The 19,720-nt window shown below is 41.9% G+C and overlaps 1 protein-coding gene across 5 annotated transcripts in view; it reads left to right on the top strand.

Annotated features, from left to right (window-relative positions):
* LOC140199279 (ATP-binding cassette sub-family B member 6-like) overlaps positions 1-19,720 on the top strand; it is a 265,085-nt gene that overhangs the window by 10,611 nt on the left and 234,754 nt on the right. Inside the window, exons 1-2 of one of the 5 annotated variants that reach the window (XM_072261070.1) lie at positions 13,376-13,769; positions 18,426-18,957. In XM_072261070.1, the coding sequence (XP_072117171.1) occupies positions 18,442-18,957 (516 nt within the window). In that variant the 5' untranslated portion in view covers positions 13,376-13,769; positions 18,426-18,441. Of the gene's footprint in view, positions 1-13,375; positions 13,770-15,735; positions 15,752-18,425; positions 18,958-19,720 lie in introns of those variants that run through there. The other 4 variants (XM_072261072.1, XM_072261067.1, XM_072261068.1 and 1 more) reach the window with 4 other exon arrangements.

Below are 19,720 nucleotides of genomic sequence, written 5' to 3'. Positions count from 1 at the left end.
CCCAGGCTGAATGGATTGAAAAGGCAGGGTGTTGAGACCAAAAGCGAAGGTTGGATCAGTTCTGCTAGCTGCTCTGAGGTTTGCTCTGCTCTTGGCTGTGCTGAGGCTGTCGGCCTGTTCCAGCTGCTCCAGGCTTCGTGTCTGTTGGCTCCGCAACATTTTGTGCCACTAAGCACATGGGTCTTTGTTGGATTTTTTTTAAATGGGTTTTTTTGAATTTCTTGATTTGTGGCTGCCTGTAAGGAGACGAATCTCAGGTTTGTATAATGTATACATACTTTGTACTTTGAACTTTAGATTTTTTTGATTAGATTATGAGGACACGCAGTCCTCTATTATTGTCATTTGGTAATGCATGCTTTAAGAACTGATACAATGTTCCTCCAGAATGATATCACAGAAACACAAGAGAAATCAAAACTTAAAAAACTGACAAAAACCACATAATTATAACATATAGTTACAACACTGCAAAACAATACCGTAATTTAATAGAAGAACAGACCATGGGCATGGTAAAAAAAAAAGTCTGAAAGCCTCTCGGAAGTCCCATTATCTCATGCTGATGGTAGAAGGAAGAGAAACTCTCTTCCTGCCATGAGCTTCCAGCGCCGCAAACTTGCCGGTGCAGCACCCTGGAAGCACCCGACCACAGCCGACTCTTGAGTCCATCCAAAAACTTCGAGCCTCCGACACCGAACACCATCTCTACTGAGCGCTTCGACCCTGGCCCCGGCAACAGGCAATAAGCAAAGCCGAGGATTTGGGGCTTTCCCCTCCGGAGATTCTTGGTGGCACAGTAGCAGCAGCAGCAAATCGGGCATTTCAGAAGTTTCTCCAGATGCTCTTCCATGCTTCTCATGGCTGTCTCCATCAAATCAGGATTGTGCATGGCATCCTACTTACAAATACGATATCATTTCTGAGTGGCCGCTTTTAAAGCGACAAGAGGGAAATTAGATGACCTATCAGACTTAAAAGTCGATTTAAGTTCCCAGAGCCTGATGAGATGTACCCTGGAGGCTATGAAAGTTAAAGGAGGAGATTGCAAAGGTCCTGACAGATTTTTTTTTTCACTTTTACTAGCTACAGATGAGATGCCAGATGAACAAAATAAAGTAAATGTGGTATAATTCTTCAAGAAAGCTAGTAAGGATATGCCAGGTAATTACAGGCCTGCACATTTAACATCAATGATAGCGAAGTTATTGGACATCATTCTGAGAAGCAGGACTGATCTAAGAGGAAGGATTTAACTAAGATGGTTTAAGGCTGTTGCATTTTTTGTTCTCCGGAGACCCTGAGATGACCTCTGCCTTTCCAGATACAATGATACAGCTCGTTGTCTTCAGAATTCACCACCACAGAGTCTTTCAAAAGCAGAGGAGGTGGAGTATGCTTTATGATCAATTCCTTGTGGTATACAAATGTGGTTGTGCTGTTCCAGTCCTAATCCCCCTACCTGGAACATCTTGTGATCAAATGTCATCTATTTTATCTGCCGTAGGAGTGTTAACTGGCTTGAAAAAGTCTCTAAATGATTATTACCAACCTGCCACTTATGGAACCAGAGGAACCAATACACTGGACCACTGTTATACTAGCATCAAGAGCATTTACTGTCCCATCCCACACCCATGTTTTTGAAAGTCTGATCACCTGTACTTCTACTCCCTGAGTACAGGCAGAGACTGAAGACTGCATCAACAATAGTGAGGACCAAGAAGGTGTGGACAAGAGAGGCACTGGAGCACTTACAGGACTGCTTTGAGTCAGTGGAGTTGACTTTACTTGGGGATTAGTCTTCAAGTCTAAATGAGCATGCCACAGTTGTTACTGACTTCATTAAAACCTACGTGGATGAGTGTGTGTCTATGTGAATGTAGTGTACATGCCCGAATCGAAAGCTGTGGATGAACCAGGAGGTTTGTCATCTGCTAAGGACTAGATCTGTGGTATTCAAGTCTGGGGATCCAGGACAGGACCAGGTACAACTTGCACAGGGCTATCTGAAGAGCAAAGGAACATTTCCAGATGAGGTTAGGGGCAGAATTGGATGCACATTAACTCTGGCAGGGTTTACTGGCCATTACTTTTTACAGAGCAAAGCCTAATGTTGTGAATGGCAGTGATGCTCCATGAGTTAAATACCTTTCATGCATGCTTTGAAAGGGAGAATAAAAATAGTTATGAGGATCCTTGTAGCTCCTGGTGACCATGTGATCTCTGTCTTAGATGCCAACATCAGATTGTCTTTCAAGAGGGTGAACCCTTGCAAGGCGTCAGGCCCTGATGGAGTACCTGAAAGGTAAAAGTTGTGTCAACCAGTTGGTGGGTGTGTTCAAAGACGCTTTTCAATGTCTCATTGCTCCAGACAGAAGTTCCAATCTGCTTCAAAAGGACATAATCATACCAGTGCCCAAGAAGAGCAGGGTGAGCTACCTTAACGACTATTGTATCGTAGCACTAACTTCTGTGGTGATGAACTGGTTTGAGAGGTTGGTCATGGTTAGAATCAACTCCTGTCTCAGCAAGGACCTGGACCCACTGCAAATTGCCTATCAACACAATAGGTCTACAACAGAAGTGATCTCACTGGCTCTTCACACGGCCTTAGATCACCTGGACGATACTAATACTTGTGTCAGAATGCTGTTTATTGACTACTGATCAGTGTTGAACACAAAGATTCCGACAGTACGGATTCATAACCTGGGCCTTTGTACCTCCCAATGCAACTAAATCCTCTACTTCCTCGATGGAAGACCACAGTCTGTGGGTTGGAAATAACATCTCCACCTCACTGACAATCAACACTGGCGCACCTCAGGGATGTGTGCTTAATCCACTGCTCTACTCTCTACATGCATGACTGTGGCGAGGTACAACTCAAACACCATCTATGACTTTGGTGATGGTACAACTACTGTCGGTAGAATTTCAGACGGTGATGAGAAGGTGTACAGGAGTGGGATGTATCAGCTAATTGAATGTTGTCACAGAAACAACCTTGCACTCAACATCAGTAAGACTAAAGAACTGATGGTGGACTTCAGAAAGGGTAAGACAAGAGAACACACAACAGTCCTCATCGAGGGATCAGAAGTGGGAAAAGTGAGAAATTTCAAGTTCCTGGATCAACGAGGATCTATCTTGTGCCAAGCATATTGATGCAGTTACAAAGACGACACGACAGTGGCTATATTTCATTGGGAGTTTGAAGAATTTGGTATGTCACCAAAGATATACCGAATGTACTGTGGAGAGCATTCTAACTGGCTGCTTCACCGTCTGGTGTTAGGGAGGGGTGCTACTGCACAGGATTGAAATAAGCTGCAGAAAGTTGTAACTCAGTCAGCTCCATCATGGGCACTAGCCTCAGTAGCATCCAGGATATCTTGAAGGAGCGATGCCTCAAGACAGCATCCATCATTAAGGACTCCCATCACCCAGAATATGCCCTCTTCTCATTGTTACCATCAGGGAGGAGGTACAGAAGCCTGAAGGCACACACTGAACCATTCAGGAATAGCTTCCTCCCCTCTGCCGTAAGATTTCTGAGTGCATATTGAACCCAAGAACACTACCTCTCTACTTTTTTTGCATTACATTTAATTTAACTTTTTCCATATATATAAATAAATAATGTCATTTTGGAAACTCATTTGTGATGCGGCGAAGAAATCTCGTTGCTGGTTGGCTGTGTGGTGAACCCCATGCATTGTGGTCAGAAATTTTGCCCGCACCATCTCATAAATAGGATCAGGGTCTATATTTTTGTTTACAGAGTGTTTGTGGAAAACCATGCTTCTAGGGATTTTCTTGCATGTTCACTTGTTCCATGCCTTTTACTGATGCCCAGTCAAATTTGTACCCCTCTTGATCTTCATGGATATAGACTAAGGAGAGTTGATCATGTTGCTTTACAGCCAGTTGGTGTTCATGGATCCTTATGGATAGTTTTCTCCCAGTTTGGCTGACATGGTATTTACTGCAGTCCCCAAATTGCATTTTGTAGACCACATTGATCTTGTCTAATAGCTTAGTTCGTTCTTTTGGTCTGCAGAGTACTCTCCTCAATGTTGCTGTTGGCTTGTGTGCAACTGAAATTCTATGTTCTTGGAGCAGTCAGGCTGTAATTTCTGAGATATTTTGAATGTGTGGAAGGACAACCTTTTTGGTCACTTCTTGGTTGGTGCGTTGTCAACCTCGCAGGCATATTCACATGAAGTTCAGCTGGTATCCATTTCATGTGAATACTTTAAGGAGATGTTTCTCCTCTGTATCCTTTAGTTCTGCTGTGCTATACTGTGTCTCTGCTCCTTGGAGCAAAGTTTGATACAGCTCTTGTTGTGTGCATTTGGGAGGTTGCTGTGATAATATAGGATCTCTTCTCCGTGGATCACTTGTGGCGGAGAAGCTTCTGTGGTCCTGTGATCCCAACAGCAATGCCTTCTAGAGCTATGCTCCTGGTAGGGTCACCCATGGCGGTAAGGTTGAGGGTGAGGTCCGTGACAAAGAACAGTCCAACCAAGACCTCAACGGTGGAACAGGCGGATGAAGTTACTTTGAACTCAACGGCTGTGACAGCAGATGAAGGCTGCAACAAATCCATCAGCTCCAATCGTCGTGGTTTCCATGCCATTGGAATCGGTTGATTTGTGAAGCATCGTGTGCTTCTTGGAGTGCAACATCAAGTACACGTTAAACAAATACACGCACTGGCGTCTTCGCTCTGTGGGCCTCTTCTTCAGAATGAAGACCATCATCCTCGACCTCAAGGGATAACCATGACGACGACGAATTTCGGATCTGATCTGTATCTTGCAGACCAAAAGAGCGAACCATGCTATTAGACAAGACCAAGATAGTCTACAAAATCCAGTGCGGGGCTGCAGCAAATATTACGTCGGCCAGACTGGAAGAAAACCATATACTAGGGTTCTTGAACATCAAAAGCAACGCACACAAATTGATGAAGGAACTCAGCAGGTCAGACAGCATCTATAGAAAAGAGTAAACAGTCAACATTTTGGACCACAAACCTTCATCAGGACTGAGAAGGAAGGGGGAAGTTGCCAGAATAAAAGGGGGCGGGTGGAAGGGAACAATGCTAGCTGGTGGGTGATAGGTGGATCCAGGTGGGAGGGAAAGGTCAAGGGCTGGAGTAGAAAAATCTGATAGAGGAGAGTGGATGATAGGAGAAAAGGAAGGAGAAGGGAACCCGGGGGAAGTAATAGGTAGGTAATAGAAGTAAAAAGTCTGAGTGGGGAATAGTGGGGGGGGGGTAGTTTTGTTCACCAGGAGATATCAATATTCATAACATTAGGTTAGAGAGTACCTGGACAAAGTATAAGGTGTTGCTCCACTTGAGGGGGCGGGGCTCATCTTGACACAGAGGAAGCCATGGATTGACACGTTGGAGCAGGAGTGGGAATCAGACAAAGGAGCAGTGGAGGAGCAGCCCCTGTGGAAAGCGGGGGCTGGGGGGAAGAGATAAAGATATGTTTAGTGGAGATGGCGGACATTGTGGAGGATAAAGTGTTGTATGCGGAGGCTGATGGGGGAAGTATGACTTTTCAAAAGTGATGGGTTGCACCTGAACCTGAGGGGGACCAATCTCCTCGAGGGCAGGTTTGTTGGAGCTGTTGGAAAGGGTTTAAACTAACTTGGTAGGGGGGTGGGAACTGAATGAACGGATTCAGGAAAGGATGGATGGTAAAAAAGTGAAGATAGCGTGCAGTCAGATTGTCAGGAAGGGCAGGCAGTTGATGGGACTTAGTTGCAGCCAAGAGGCTGAGTATCAGATCATTAGGGATGCAGAGTCAGAAAAGATAGCAAATACAGTACTCAAGGTGTTGTATCTAAATGCATGTAGTATAAGAAATAAGGTGAATGATCTTGTTACAATATTACAGATTGCCGGGTATGATGTTGTGGCCATCACTGAATCGTGGCTGAAGGATGGTTGTAGTTGGGAGCTGAATGTCCAAGGTTACACATTATATTGGAGGGATAGGAAGGTAGGCAGGTGGGGTGGTGTGGCTCTACTGGTAAAGAATGGCATCAAATCAGTAGAAAGATGTGACATAGGATCAGAAGATGTTGAATTCTTGTTGATTGAGTTAAGAAACTGCAAGGGTAAAAGGACATCGATGGCAGTTATATACAGGCCTCCCAATAGTGACCACGGGTTACAACAGGACATAGAAAAGGCGAGTGAAAAGGGCAATATTATGGTAGTCATGGGAGATTTTAACATGCAGGTTGATTGGGAAAATCCGGTTGGTAATAGATCTCAAGAGAGTGAGTTTATTGAATGCCTAAGAGATAGCTTTTTAGAGCAGTTTGTTGTTGAGCCTACTAGGGGATCTGCTGTCCTGGATTGGGTGTTATGTAACAAACCGGAGGCGATTAGGGAGCTTAAGGTAAAAGAACCTTTGGGAACCAGTGATCACGATATGATTGTGTTCAACTTGAAATTTGATAGGGAGAAAGTAGTCTGATGTAGCATTATTTCAGTTGAGTAAGGGAAATTACAGTGATATGAGAGGAATTGGCCAAAGTAAATTGGTAGGACCTGCTGGCAGGGATGTTAGCAGAACAGCAATGGTATGCGTTTCTGGGGAAAATGAGGAAGGTGCAGGACGTGTATTCCAAAAATGAAGAAATAGTCAAATTGTAAAATAGTACAACTGTGGCTGACAAGGGAAGTCAAAGCTATTGTAAAAGCAAAAGAAAGGGCATACAATAAAGCAAAAATTAGTGGGAAGGTAGAGGAATGGGAGTTTTTATAAACCTGCAGAGAGCAACTAAAAAATCATTAGGAGGGAAAAGATGAAATGTGAAAACAAGCTAGCAAATAATACCAAAGTGGATAGTAGAAGTTTTTTTCAAGTATGTTTAAAGATAAAAGAGAAAGGAGAGTGGATATGGGACCGCTAGAAAATGAGGTAGGAGAAATAATAACGGAGGACAAGGAGACGGCTGATGAACCAAATAAGTATTTTGCGTCAGTCTTCATTGTGAAAGACACTAGCAGTATGCTTGATGTTGTAGTGTGTGAAGGATGAAAAATGGGTGCAGTTACTGTTACAAGAGAGAAGGTGCTCAAAAAGCTGAAAGACCTAAAGGTACAAAAGTCCCCCGGACCAGAGGAACTGCACCCTAGGGTTCTGAAAGAGGTAGTGTTAAGAGATTGTGATGGCATTAGAAATGATCTTTCAAAAATCGTTGTTCTCTGGCATGGTGCCAGAGGATTGGAAAATTGCAAATGTTACCTCACTCTTTAAGAAAGGAGAAAGGCAGCAGAAAGAAAATTATAACCAGATAGCCTGACCTCAGTGGTTGGGAAGATGTTGTAGTCAATTATTAAGGATGAGGTGATGGAGTACTTGGGGACACAGGACAAGATGGTTCAAAGTCAGCATGGTTTCCTTCAGGGAAAATCCTGCCTGACGAACCTTTTGTAATTCTTTGAGGAGGTTACTAATAGGATAGATAAAGGGGATGTAGTGGATGTTGGATATTTGGATTTTCGGAAGGCTTTTGACAAGGTGCCACACATGAGGCTGCTTACCAAATTAAGAGCCCATGGTATTACATGGTTAGAGCATTGGCTGATTGGTAGGAGGCAGCGAGTGGGAATAAAAAGATCCTTTTCTTGTTGACTGCCAGTGACTAGTGGTGTTCCACGGGGGTTGATGTTGGGACTGCTTTTTATTCTGTACATAAATGATTTAGATGATTGAATAGATGGGTTTATTGCCAAGTTTGCAGATGATATGAAGATTGGTGGAGGTAGTGTTGAGGAAACAGGTAGGATGCAGAAAGACTTAGATTAGGAGAATGGGGAAGAAAATGGCAAATGCATTTTCCAACATTGTATTTCATGTGCGGACAATTTTCTAAAATGGGAAGAAAATCCAGGAATCTGAGATGTAGAGGGACTTGGAAGTCCTTGTGCAGAACACCCTGAAGGTTAACTTGCAGGTTGAGTCGGTGGCGAGGAAGGCAAATGCCATGCTAGCATTCATTTCAAGAGGTCCAGAATACAAGAGCAGGGATGTGATGCTGAGGCTTTATAAGGCACTGGTGAGGCTTCACCTTGAGTATTATGAACAGTTTTGGGCCCTTCATCTTAGAAAAGATGTGCTGGCATTGGAGGAGGTTCACAAGGATGATTCCTGGAATGAAAGGGTTATCATACAAGGAACATTTGATGGCTCTGGGTCTGTACTTGCTGGAATTCAGAAGGATGAGGGGGAATCTCATTGAAACCTTTCGAATGTTGAAAGCCCTAGACAGAGTAGATGTGGAAAGGATGTTTCCCATGGTGGGAGAGTTTAGGACAAGAGGGCACAGCCTCAGGATAGAGGAGCACCCTTTCAAAACAGAGATGCGGAGAAATTTCTTTAACCAAAGGACAGTGAATTTGTGGAATTTGTTGCTACATGCAGCTGTGGAGGTCAGGTCGTTGGGTGTATTTAGGGCAGAGAGTAATATGTTCTTGATTAGACGTGGTATCAAAGGTTACAGGGAGAAGGTCGGGAGCTGGGGTTGAGGAGGAGATAGGGAAAAAAAGGATCAGCCATGATTGAATGGCGGAACAGACTCGATGGGCCAGGTGGCCTAATTCTGTTCCTATCTTATGGTTTTATAGAGTTTTGAATTGTCTTCTTGTTTAGAAAATTGTCTATACCTTTATTCCTTCTACCAAAGTGCATGACCATACACTTCCCTCCACTATTTTCCATCTGCCACTTTTTTGCCCATTCTCTTAACCTGTCTAAGTCCTTCTGCAGATCTCCTGCTTCCTCAACACTACCTGCCCCTCCACCTATCTTTATATCATCTGCAAACTTGGTCTCAAAGCCATCAATTTCATTATCTAAATCGTTGACATTTAATGTGAAAAGAAGCAGTCCCAATACTGTACCAATCTCTGAGGAACAACATTTGTCACCGACAGTCAACCAGAAAAGACCTCGTTTATTCTGACTTTTTGCCTCCCACCAGTCAGCCAATCTCCTGTAAATACTAGTATTTTTCCTGGAATACCATGGCCCTTGTGTTGTTAAGCAGCCTCACGCACAGCACCTTGTCAAAAGCCTTCTGAAAATCCAAGTAAACAACAAACACAGACTCTCCTTTGTCTATCTTGTCCATTATTTCATCAAAGAATTCCAACCGATTAGTCAGGCAAGCTTGTCCCTTAAGGAAACAATGTTGACTTTGGCCTACTTTATCATGTGCCTCCAAGTGCCCTGACACCTCATCTTTAATAATGGATTCCAACACTTTTCCAACACCTTCCCTACCACTGACATCAGGCTAACTGGCCTATGATTTCCTCTCTTCTGCCTCCCTCCCTTATTAAAGAGTGGAGTGACATTTGCAATTTTCCAGTTCTCCAGAACAATTCCAGAATCTGGTGATTCTTGAAAGATCATTACTAATGCCTCTACAATCTCTTCAGCTACCTCGTTCAGAATCCTGGGGTGTAGTCCATCTGGTCCAGGTGACTTAGCTACCTTCAGACCTTTTAGCTTCCCAAGCACCTTCTTAGTAATAGCAACTACGCTCACTTCTGCCCCCTGATACTCTTGAATTTCTAACCTACTGCTTGTGTCTTCCACAGTGAAGACTGACACAAAATACTTATTAAGTTTGGTCCCTATTTCTTTGTCCCCCATTATTACCTTTCTAGCATCATTTCCCAGCAGTCCAATATTCATTCTCGCCTCTCTTTTACTGTTTATATATCTGAAAAGACTTCTAGTATCCTTTTTATATTATTGGTTAGCGTACCTTCATATTTCATCTTTTCCTCTTCTTATGTATTTTTTCAATGCTTTCTATTAGTTTATAAAAACTTCCCAACCCTCTGAGCTCCCATTAATGTTTGCTATATCGTATTCCCTATCTTTTGCTTTTATGCCATCTTTGACTTCCCTTGTCAGCAATGGTTGCCTCATCCGTTTAGAATACTTATTTGTCTTTGGAGTCTTATCTATCCCATGCCTTCCAAGTTGCCCCAGAGTCTCCAGCCATTGTTATTCTGCCATCATCCCTACTAGTGTCCCCTTCAAATCGACATAATTCCCTTTACTCCACTTACCTCCTCACTCACCTCCATTCAGGCCCCCAGACAGTCCTTCCAAGTGAGGCAACATTTTGCCTACAAATCTGTTGTGGTTATCTACTGTATCCAGTGCACTTGTTGCAGCCTCTGTGTATTTAATATTTAACTAATGTTTGAGTATATATATAATATGAAAAGTATCCACCCCCTTGTGAGTTTTCATGTATCATTGTTTTACAAGATTGAATTACAGTGGCTTTAATTTGTTTTTTGTGAAAAAGACTTTTTCATGTTAAGGTGAAAACAGATTTCTATGAAGTGATCTAAATTAGTTACAAATATAAAGCACAAAATAATTGATAGCATAATTGTTCACCCCCTTCAAGTCAGTATTTCGTAGATGCACCTGTGGCAGCAATTACAGTCTTGTGTCTGTGTGGATAGGTCTCTATCAGCTTTGCACTTTGGACTACAAGTTTTCCCCATTCTTTGCAAAACTGCTCAGCTCTGTCAGATTGCATGAGGATCATGAGTGAACAGCCCTTTTTCAGGTCCAGCCACAAATTCTCAATTAGATTGAAGTTTGGACTCTGACTTGGCCACTCCAGGATATTTATTTTGTTGTTTTCAAGCCATACTTGTGTAGCTTTGGCTTTATGCTTGGGGTCATTGTCTTGCAGGAAAACGAATCTTCTCCCTAGTTGCAGTTCATCAGGTTTTTCTCCAGGATTTCCCTGTATCTTGCTGCGTTAATTTTACCCTCTACCTTCACAAGCCTTTCAGGGCCTGCTGCAGTGAAGCATCCCCGCAGCATGATGCAGCCACCACCATTCTTCACAATAGGGATGGGGTGCTTTTGATGATGTGCACTGTTTGGTTTATGCTAAACACAGCATTTAGTTTGATTGCCAAAAAGCTCAATCTTGGTTTCCATCAGACCAGAGAACCTTCCTCCAGCTGACTTCAGAGTACCCCACATGCCTCTGGCAAACTTTAGCCGAGACTTCATGTGAGTTTTTTTTCCAACAGTGGTTTTCTCTTTGCCACTCTCCCATAAAGCTACGACTGGTGAAGCACCCAGGCAACAGTTGTATGTGTAGTCTCTCCCACCTCAGCCACTGAAGCTTGTAACCCCTCCAGAGTTGTCTTAAGTCTCCTGGTGGCCTTCCTCACTAGTCCCCTTCTTGTTCGATCAGAATCAGGTTTATTATCACCACCATGTGATGTAAAATTTGTTAACTTTGCAGCAGCAGTTCAATGCAATACATAATCTAGCAGAGAGAAAAAAATAAAATAAAACATAATAAATAAACAAGTAAATCAATTATGTATATTGAATAGATTTTTAAAAATGTGCAAAAAACAGTAATGCTTAAAACAGTAATATTTTTTTAAAAAGTGAGGTAGTGGCCAAAGCTTCAATGTCTTTTTAGGAATCAGATGCAGAGGGGAAGAAACTGTTTCTGAATCGTTGAGTGTGTGCCTTCAGGCTTCTGTATCTCCTACCTGATGGTAACAGTGAGAAAAAGGGCATGCCCTGGGTGCTGAGGTCCTTAATAATGGACACAGCCTTTCTGAGACACCGCTCCCTAAAGATGTCTCAGTTTTTGAGGATGGCCTGCTCTAGGCAGATTTACAGCCGTGCCAAATTCTTTCCATTTCTTGCTGATTGACTTATTTGTACTTCAAGGGATACTTAGTGACTTTTTTAGATTAGATTATGAGAACACTCGGTCCTCTTTTATTGTCATTTAGAAATGCATACATGCATTAAGAAATGATACAATATTTCTCCAGAGTGATAGCACAGAAAACAAGACAGGCCAAAGACTAACACTGACAGAACCACATAATTATAACATATAGTTACAGCAGTGCAAAACAATACCATAATTTGATAAAGAACAGAACATGGGCACAGTAAAAAAAAGTCTCAAAGTCCCGAGTCGATCGACTCCCGAGTCCCCGATAGCAGGCGGCAAAAGGAAGAAACTCCCTGCCATAAACCTCCAGGCACCGTCAACTTGCCGATACCTTGGAAGCAGCCGACCCCAGCCGACACTGAGTCCGTCCATCTGAAAACTTCGAGCCTCCGACTAGCCCATCCAATACAGCCTCCCGAGCGCCTTTGACCTCTCCCCAGCCGCTGAAACACGCAAAGCCAAGGATTTCGGGGCCTTCAGCTCCGGAGATTCTGGTTACCACACAGTAGCAGCGGCAGCGAAGCAGGCGTTTCAGAAGTTTTCCAGATGTTCCACTGTGCTTTCACGTCTGTCTCCATCAAATCAGAATTGTGCATGGACCCCTACTTGACAGATAACAGATATCATCACCGAAGTGGCCGTGCACGCTGTCGTCGCGCTGCCATCTTCTCCCCACTCCCGGAAATTTTCTTGTAACCATTTCCTGACTTGTGCTTTTCAGTATCCTTTTCAGAGTTACTTGGAGTGTTCTTTTGTCTTCATGATGTAGTTTTTGTCAGGATACAGACTCACCAGCAGTTGGACCTTCCAGATACAGGTGTATTTTTACTAAAATCAATTGAAAAACTTTGACTGCACACAGTGATCTCCATTTAACTAATTATGTGACTTCTAAAACCAATTGGCTACATCAGTGATGATTTGGTGTTGGGGCTGAATACTTATGCAATCAATTATTTTGTGTTTTATATTTGTAATTAATTTAGATCACTTTGTAGAGATCTGTTTTCACTTTGACATGAAAGTGTCTTCTTCTGTTGATCAGTGTCAAAAAAAGCCAAATTAAATCCACTGTGATTCAATGTAAAATAATAAAACATGAAAACTTTCTCTGTGTTTGTGTGATTTATGCATCCATTATCACGCTACCATGTGACACGTGGGCGTCTTGCTTGAGGAAAACACTAAGTTAGACTCACGTTTCGGACTGCCATGTCTTCCTTTGAATTAGTTTATTGTTTTGAAGTTACAAAACACAAGTTACCTATATATTAGTGAAACCCGACAGATTTGGGGTCTGTTTTGTCGAATACTTTCACTCTGTCTACGACTTAAGACTTAGAAGCAGAATTAGGCCATTCAGTCTCCATTAAGTCTACTCTGCCATTCCATCATAGCTGATTTATTATCCCTCTCAACCCTATTATCCCGCCTTTTCTCTGTAACCGTTGACGCCCTGACTAATCAAGAACCTTAAATATACCCAATGAGTTGGCCTCCATAGCTCTTAAAGGTCGTTTAAATGCCTCGGTCCGAAATGTCGACTGTTTATTCCCCTCCAGTGAAATTGTCTGATCTGCCGAGTTCCTCCAGCATTTTGTGTGTAATATTCAAGAACAGTTGATTGGTTAAACAGATTTGAAAGCCTTGAGCATTTTGGCGGCGCTTGATATGTTGCAGGTCGGAAGTTTATTCCAGTGGCATTCCTGCGCGATGTTCAACAGAGTTCTACAGCAAAGCCTGAGATAGCGTTCGTATAACCGAGCCACCGTAGAATTCTAGGGCGATTAGATATTGAAGTCGAAATGCTAGCTGTGTGAAGCCGTAGATGCAAGAGATTTTGCAGATGCTGGAAATCTCGAGCAACGTTCACACACAATGTTGGATTTCATGTGAGCTGGCTGAAGCGCTGTTTTATTGAGTGTGTCGCTCCTAGTGTTTAACCCTTCCCATGTTTTCAGAGCGAGCGAATGTGAAATAAGGTGAGTAAAATCGTATGTGTTGGAGATAGTAGAGCTGGGGTTGTGACACTGTCCTCATTTTCTTCGAAGTACTGTTCGACTCTGCATTTCTGAATTTAAAATTAGATTCAGAATCAGGTTTAATATCACTAGCATAGATGAAATTTGTTTTGCGATAGCGGTGCGGTGCAGTGCAATACGCAGTTTTTAAAAACAAAATTACAATAAGCAATTAATATATAAATTAAATAAGTAGTACAAGAATAGAGCAAAAAAGAAATAATATAGTGTACATACACAGTAAGGGAGTTTAAACTTGAAGCGACTGCACTGGGTTCTGTACACTTGTCTCAGCTGTTTTGACATTGACACCACTGTACTAAGCATGAGATCTTATGTAAAGCGTCAAGTGTATAATAATCAAATGTGCAATGTCATGGAACCGAACTTCAGAATATTTTCTGGGACCCATGTGACTGATGGCCTGATTTATCAGTCAGTACATTGGTAATGCTGTCTGGTAACCCAGATTAAAAATTCTTTCTTGCCTGGCCCTATCCTGTCTGCTCTTGATCTCTACTCTGTGACCTTCTTAATCTTTATGTTGCTTTTTATCATTTTCCCCATTTTTCCAGTACCTTGGCTGCACCCTTGAACCTGATTAACAGCTGCATGTCTGATGTGTTTGTATCAATGTTAATTGCAGGCCCAGTAAACATTCATTTCGTACACTAAAGCACATAGAACAGTACAGGTCCTTGTGCCCACGATGTTGTGCATTAGGTTTAATCCACTCCAAGATCCCTCCTACAGAGCCCTCCATTTTTCTTACATGCATGTACTTATCTAAGAGTTTCTTAAATGCACCTACTGTTTCTGCCTCTACCACCACCCCTGGCAGAGCGTTGCACACATCCACCACTTTTTTTTTTAAAGAAGCTACCTCTGACATCCCCCCCCCCTCCATACTTTCCTCCAAACAGCTTGTATTGGCCATTTGGATGGTTTTTCATAGAACCATGTCCTTTGGCCACAAAGTGGTGTCCACTTTTTAAACTGCTCTTAGATCGATCTAACCCTTCCTTTCTACATGATCCTCCACTTTTCTATCATCCATGTGTCTGTCTAAGAGTTTCTTAAACACCTCTAATGCAATCGCCTCTGCCACCACCAACCACTCTCAGTATTTTAAAAAAAACTAATAATAACACCCCCTGTACATTTTATTTCAAAGTTAATTTATTATCAAAGTTACCATACACTACCATGAGATTTGCTTTCTTGCAGGCATTCACGGTAGTGGGTATACTTGAAGCAGAGGATAGTTGGTTTTAGATTAGTAAAGGCCTCAAAGGTTATGGGGGTAAGGCAAGAGAATGAGGTTTTGAGGTACAGTATTATAAATCAGCCATCATTGAATGGCAGAGCAGACTTGATGGGCTGAAGAGCCTCATTCTGCCCCTATGTCTTATGGTCTAGTACAAAGAAATAAAATAGAATTAAAGAAAAACTACACACGAAAACGGACAATCAGTGTGCAAATATGCTCAAAAAAAAATAAATAAATGTTGCCTGAAGAAGGGTCTCAGCTGAAACATCGACTGTTCATTTCCATAGGTGCTGCCTAACCTGCTGTGTTTTTCCAGCACTTTTTGTGTGTTACTGTAAATTTCCAGCATCTGCAGAACTACTTGTGTTCGTGAATAAATAATACAGAGAATGTGAGTTGCAGAGTCATTGAAAGTAAGGTGGAAATGTGGATAGCTATCCATTTGAGCTTCTTCAATGTATGTCAATTTTTTAAACTGCAGAGCTTGTATCAAAAGAAGAGGCTGTTAACAGGTAAAGGGACGTTGGGTTACTGGGGAATTTTAGTGGGGTAGGATGAGTTTAGGACCTACATGTTCCTCGTAGTGTGCAGGGCGAGGCTAGCAGGATAAAAGAACCCTGACTGATGAGGAATATAGACTCTCTGGTTGGGAAGAAGAAAGAGCAAGTGTCAGGTATAGTAATCTGGCATCTAATAATTTAAGGAGTGTTAGAAATGTAGGAGGCCATGTGGGAAACAAGGGAAGAAACTTCAGAGGAGCTGGCAGAGATTTTTTTAGTTTTATTAGCCACAGGTGAAGTACTGGAAGACTGCAGAGAGAGAACTTGGTTCATGGCCACATTTCTGACAGGCATTCAGTTTACAAGAATGGAACCCTGCTGTAACCTGGGGATGACCTATAGTTGGTTTATTTCAAATTCAGAAGCATATGGTTGGGGAATTGAAATTAAAGCAAATAATTGTCTTTTTAAAAGAAAGCAATCTAGTTTTAGAAAAGTAATTAGTTATCCTCATCTGATTCACTAATGTTGTGCAGGAAAGGATGCTTTGCTTCTTATCAGGTCTTTCCTGAATTTGACTCCAGGCCCACTGGTGTGGTGACTTAAGCTACCTCTATGCACTATTTCTTATGCACTATCTCTTATGCACTATTTATTTACGTTATTTTAAAAATGTATTTCTTATTGTCATAGTTATTTATTGTGTATGCAATATACTGCTGCTGCAAAACAAATTTCATGACATATGCTAGTGATATTTAAAAATAATTCTGACTCTGAAACTTAAAACAAAACCAGAAGATGTTAGTAATAAATTAAGAAAATTAAAATGTAAATTTTTAAAAAATGAACAACAATGCTGAGCACTGAAGGAGTTTTAAAACTCATCAAGGTTGACAGAAAAGTGGATTAAATCCCAGAAGTAGTTGAGGCAAGTACAATAATATCACTCGGGGAGAAATTGGGTAGGTACATTTAAGGGCGGAGCTTGGAGAGACATGGGTTGAGCTCAAGAAATTAGGGTCAGCTGGGTGGGCTCTGACTGGCATGGACTTGTTGGGCTGAAGGGCCTGTGTTCAAGATTCAAGATTGCTAAATGTCATTCCCAGTACATGTGTAAAGGAGAACAAAATATTTGTAATTTGGATCCAATGCAGCACAAAAAAAATTAAAATAAGACAGAACACAATAATTTAAAAAAACAATGATTATCAATACATGAGATGCACAAGATATTACTCTGACTCAAAATAAACAGGCTGAAAGCCAGCAAGAAATACACAGAGAGAGATTTTACAGAGAACAAGAGAAAATGAGGTGTGTCAGTTAAATATGGGCCCCATGGAGCTGGGAGAAATAATATTGAGGTATGATGAAAGGAATGGTCAAAATGTTAAATATCAAATGTTATCACTGTTACAGTAGCAGGTGCAATGCACTGTGGGAGAGAGGGAGCAAAGGTCTAAAGAGTGATAATATGAAATAGTCGTAATGAAGTTGAAGTTTGTGAGATGTTTATGTGGTTAAGAGGTACCTAATCTTCTGGATGTGTTTTTGGGAACAAGCAATCTCAGGAGGTATACGAATAGGACAGGAAAGTATATACAAGTTTATCCATGATTTGTTGAATTAGTGGATCAGGATTTAGAAGGCAACTGACCTATTTCCATTTTGACATGTTGGTCTACGGCTCCCTCTACTGCCACGATGAGGTCACTGTCAGGTTGGAGGAGCAACACCTCATATTCCATCGGAGTAGCCTCCAAATAGCTTGCAGTAATTTCACCTCCCCCCTTCCATTCTCCATTTTTCCATCATGCAACCTCACCCACCCACTTTCCCCTTCACCTGGTCTCACTCATCATTTGCCAACTTTCCCCATTTTCCTCACCATCTTATTCTGGCTTCTTCCCCCTTTTCCAGTGCTGTTGAACAGTTTCAGCCTGAAATGTCAACCGTTATTCCCCTCCATAAATCCTGCCTGACCTGCTGAGTTCTCTAGTATTTTGTGTGTATTGCTCTGAATTTCCAGCCTCTGTAGAATCTCTTGTGTTTGTGATCTATTTCTTATGTTCTTGGATTTCATTACACTTAAATTTTAGACTTGTGCCACAAGTTTGCACCCAGGGTTATGAATTGTTGTAGAGAAATAATTGGTTATGGTAACAATAGCATACAAAGTGTTCACAGATGAATGTTTGTTGAGTTAGCACTGTATATGCACTCAGTGTGTACTTTATTAGTTCCCTCCTGTACTTTAAATAAAGTGGCCACTGTGTAGTTTGTGGTCATTTACTGCTGGTTTGTGGTTCGACATGTGCATTCAGTGAAGCTCTTCTGCACACCACTGTTGTAATGCATGGTTATTTGAGTTACTTTCACCTTCCTGTCAGCTTGAACCTTTCTGGCCATTCTCCTTTGACCTCTCTCATTAACGAGGAGTTTTTACCCATAGAATTGACGCTCACTGGATTTTTTTTTTTTGTTTTTACATACTATTCTCCGTAAACTCTGGAGACTGTTGTGTGTGAAAATCCCAGGAGATCAGCAGCTTCTGAGATACTGAAACCACTCTATCTAGCACCAACAATCATTCCACGATCAAAGTCTCTTAGTTCACATTTCCTCCCCATTGTGATGTTGGGTCTGAACAAGAACTGAACTTGTTGACTATATCTTCTTTTTTTCATGGATTGATTTGCTGCCACTTGATTGGTTGATTAGATATTTGCATTAATGAGCTGCTGTACTGGTATACTTAATAAAGTGGCCAGTAAGTGTATAAGTTATTGACTGTAGCAATTACTCTTAGTTTCTGAGATTCTGATCTTGTTCTTTTATTTACAGCTGTCCGATTGAAACAATGGTCGTTCTTGAAGGTTACTGCGAAGGCAACGCCTCCTTATCCAAAATATGGATTCAACGTGGATTATTCCCATGTTTTTATTTTACACTCGTCCCAACAGTACTTTTGAGCATTGCCTTTCTCCTTGGTGCACTGCAGTGTGCTTGTTACAATATGTATGGGACTACAATGGAGCCAAAGTACATACCTCGCTCTCGTCTCTTCCTCCTTCAGTTGTTCCTAACAATAACCATGCTGCTGCAGTTTGGAACCTACATCCTTTGGCAAACCTTTGGCTTGGGCATAATCTATGGATACACGATTCTATATTCGTGCCTATCTCCAGCTGGATGGGTGTGCACCATCTTACTACTGCACCTGGAGCGCAGCAGGGTGATGGTGCGGGACAGAACACGTGGCCATGGTACCATCCTGCTGCTCTTCTGGGCTTTGGGATTTGCAGCGGAGAATCTGGCATTTGTGTCATGGAAAAGTCCTCTATGGTGGTGGTCACTGGACAGTACTGACCATAAGGTACGTTAGAACATCGTGCATGAAACATAGACCAGTACTGTACAGGAACTGGCCCTTCGGCCCACTATATTGTGCTGAACCAATTAAATTAGTAGTCAAATAACCAACTAAACTAATCTCTTCTGCCTACACAATGTCCATATCCTTCCATTTTCCTCGCACTTATGAATCATCCATGCCAGGACCGCCAAACTTAAAAGCAGTTACTTTCCTAAGCAGTATGGTTGATCAACACCTCCACCTATTAACTGTACCACTACTTTATTATTTCTTTATGATTTTGCCAAGCATCACTTTATTGACATACAATGAATCTATGTATATAGGCTGTCTTATGTATTTACATTTAATGTGTTTGTTAATTATTTTGTGCTCTTTATCCTTTGTAGTCTTTTGGGGGCTGCATCAGATTGGGAGTAACAATTATTTCTTTCTCCTTTACACTTTTATCCTGGAAATTGCAGGAAGCAATCTTGAAAAGTCCCAAATGTATCTGCCTCTACCACCACAGGTAGTGAACTTCCACCACGCCCTGTATGTTTGGGGGGGAGGGGGACCCTTGAAAAAAGATGCTGTCTGTCTACGCTGTCTGTGCTTCTCATAATCCTATAAACCTCTATCAGATCTCCCCTCAGCCTCCACTTCTCCAGAGAATACAATCCAAGTTTGTCCTTGCCCTCTAATCCAGGCAAACCTCTCCAAAGCCTCAACATCCTTTCTATAATAGCACCATTGTTTAATATTAAGGTAGAGGTGAATTGTG

The sequence above is a fragment of the Mobula birostris genome, chromosome 6 (genome assembly GCF_030028105.1).
Source record: "Mobula birostris isolate sMobBir1 chromosome 6, sMobBir1.hap1, whole genome shotgun sequence".
Taxonomy (NCBI): domain Eukaryota; kingdom Metazoa; phylum Chordata; class Chondrichthyes; order Myliobatiformes; family Myliobatidae; genus Mobula; species Mobula birostris.
This window is presented reverse-complemented; position numbering and strand designations above follow the sequence as displayed.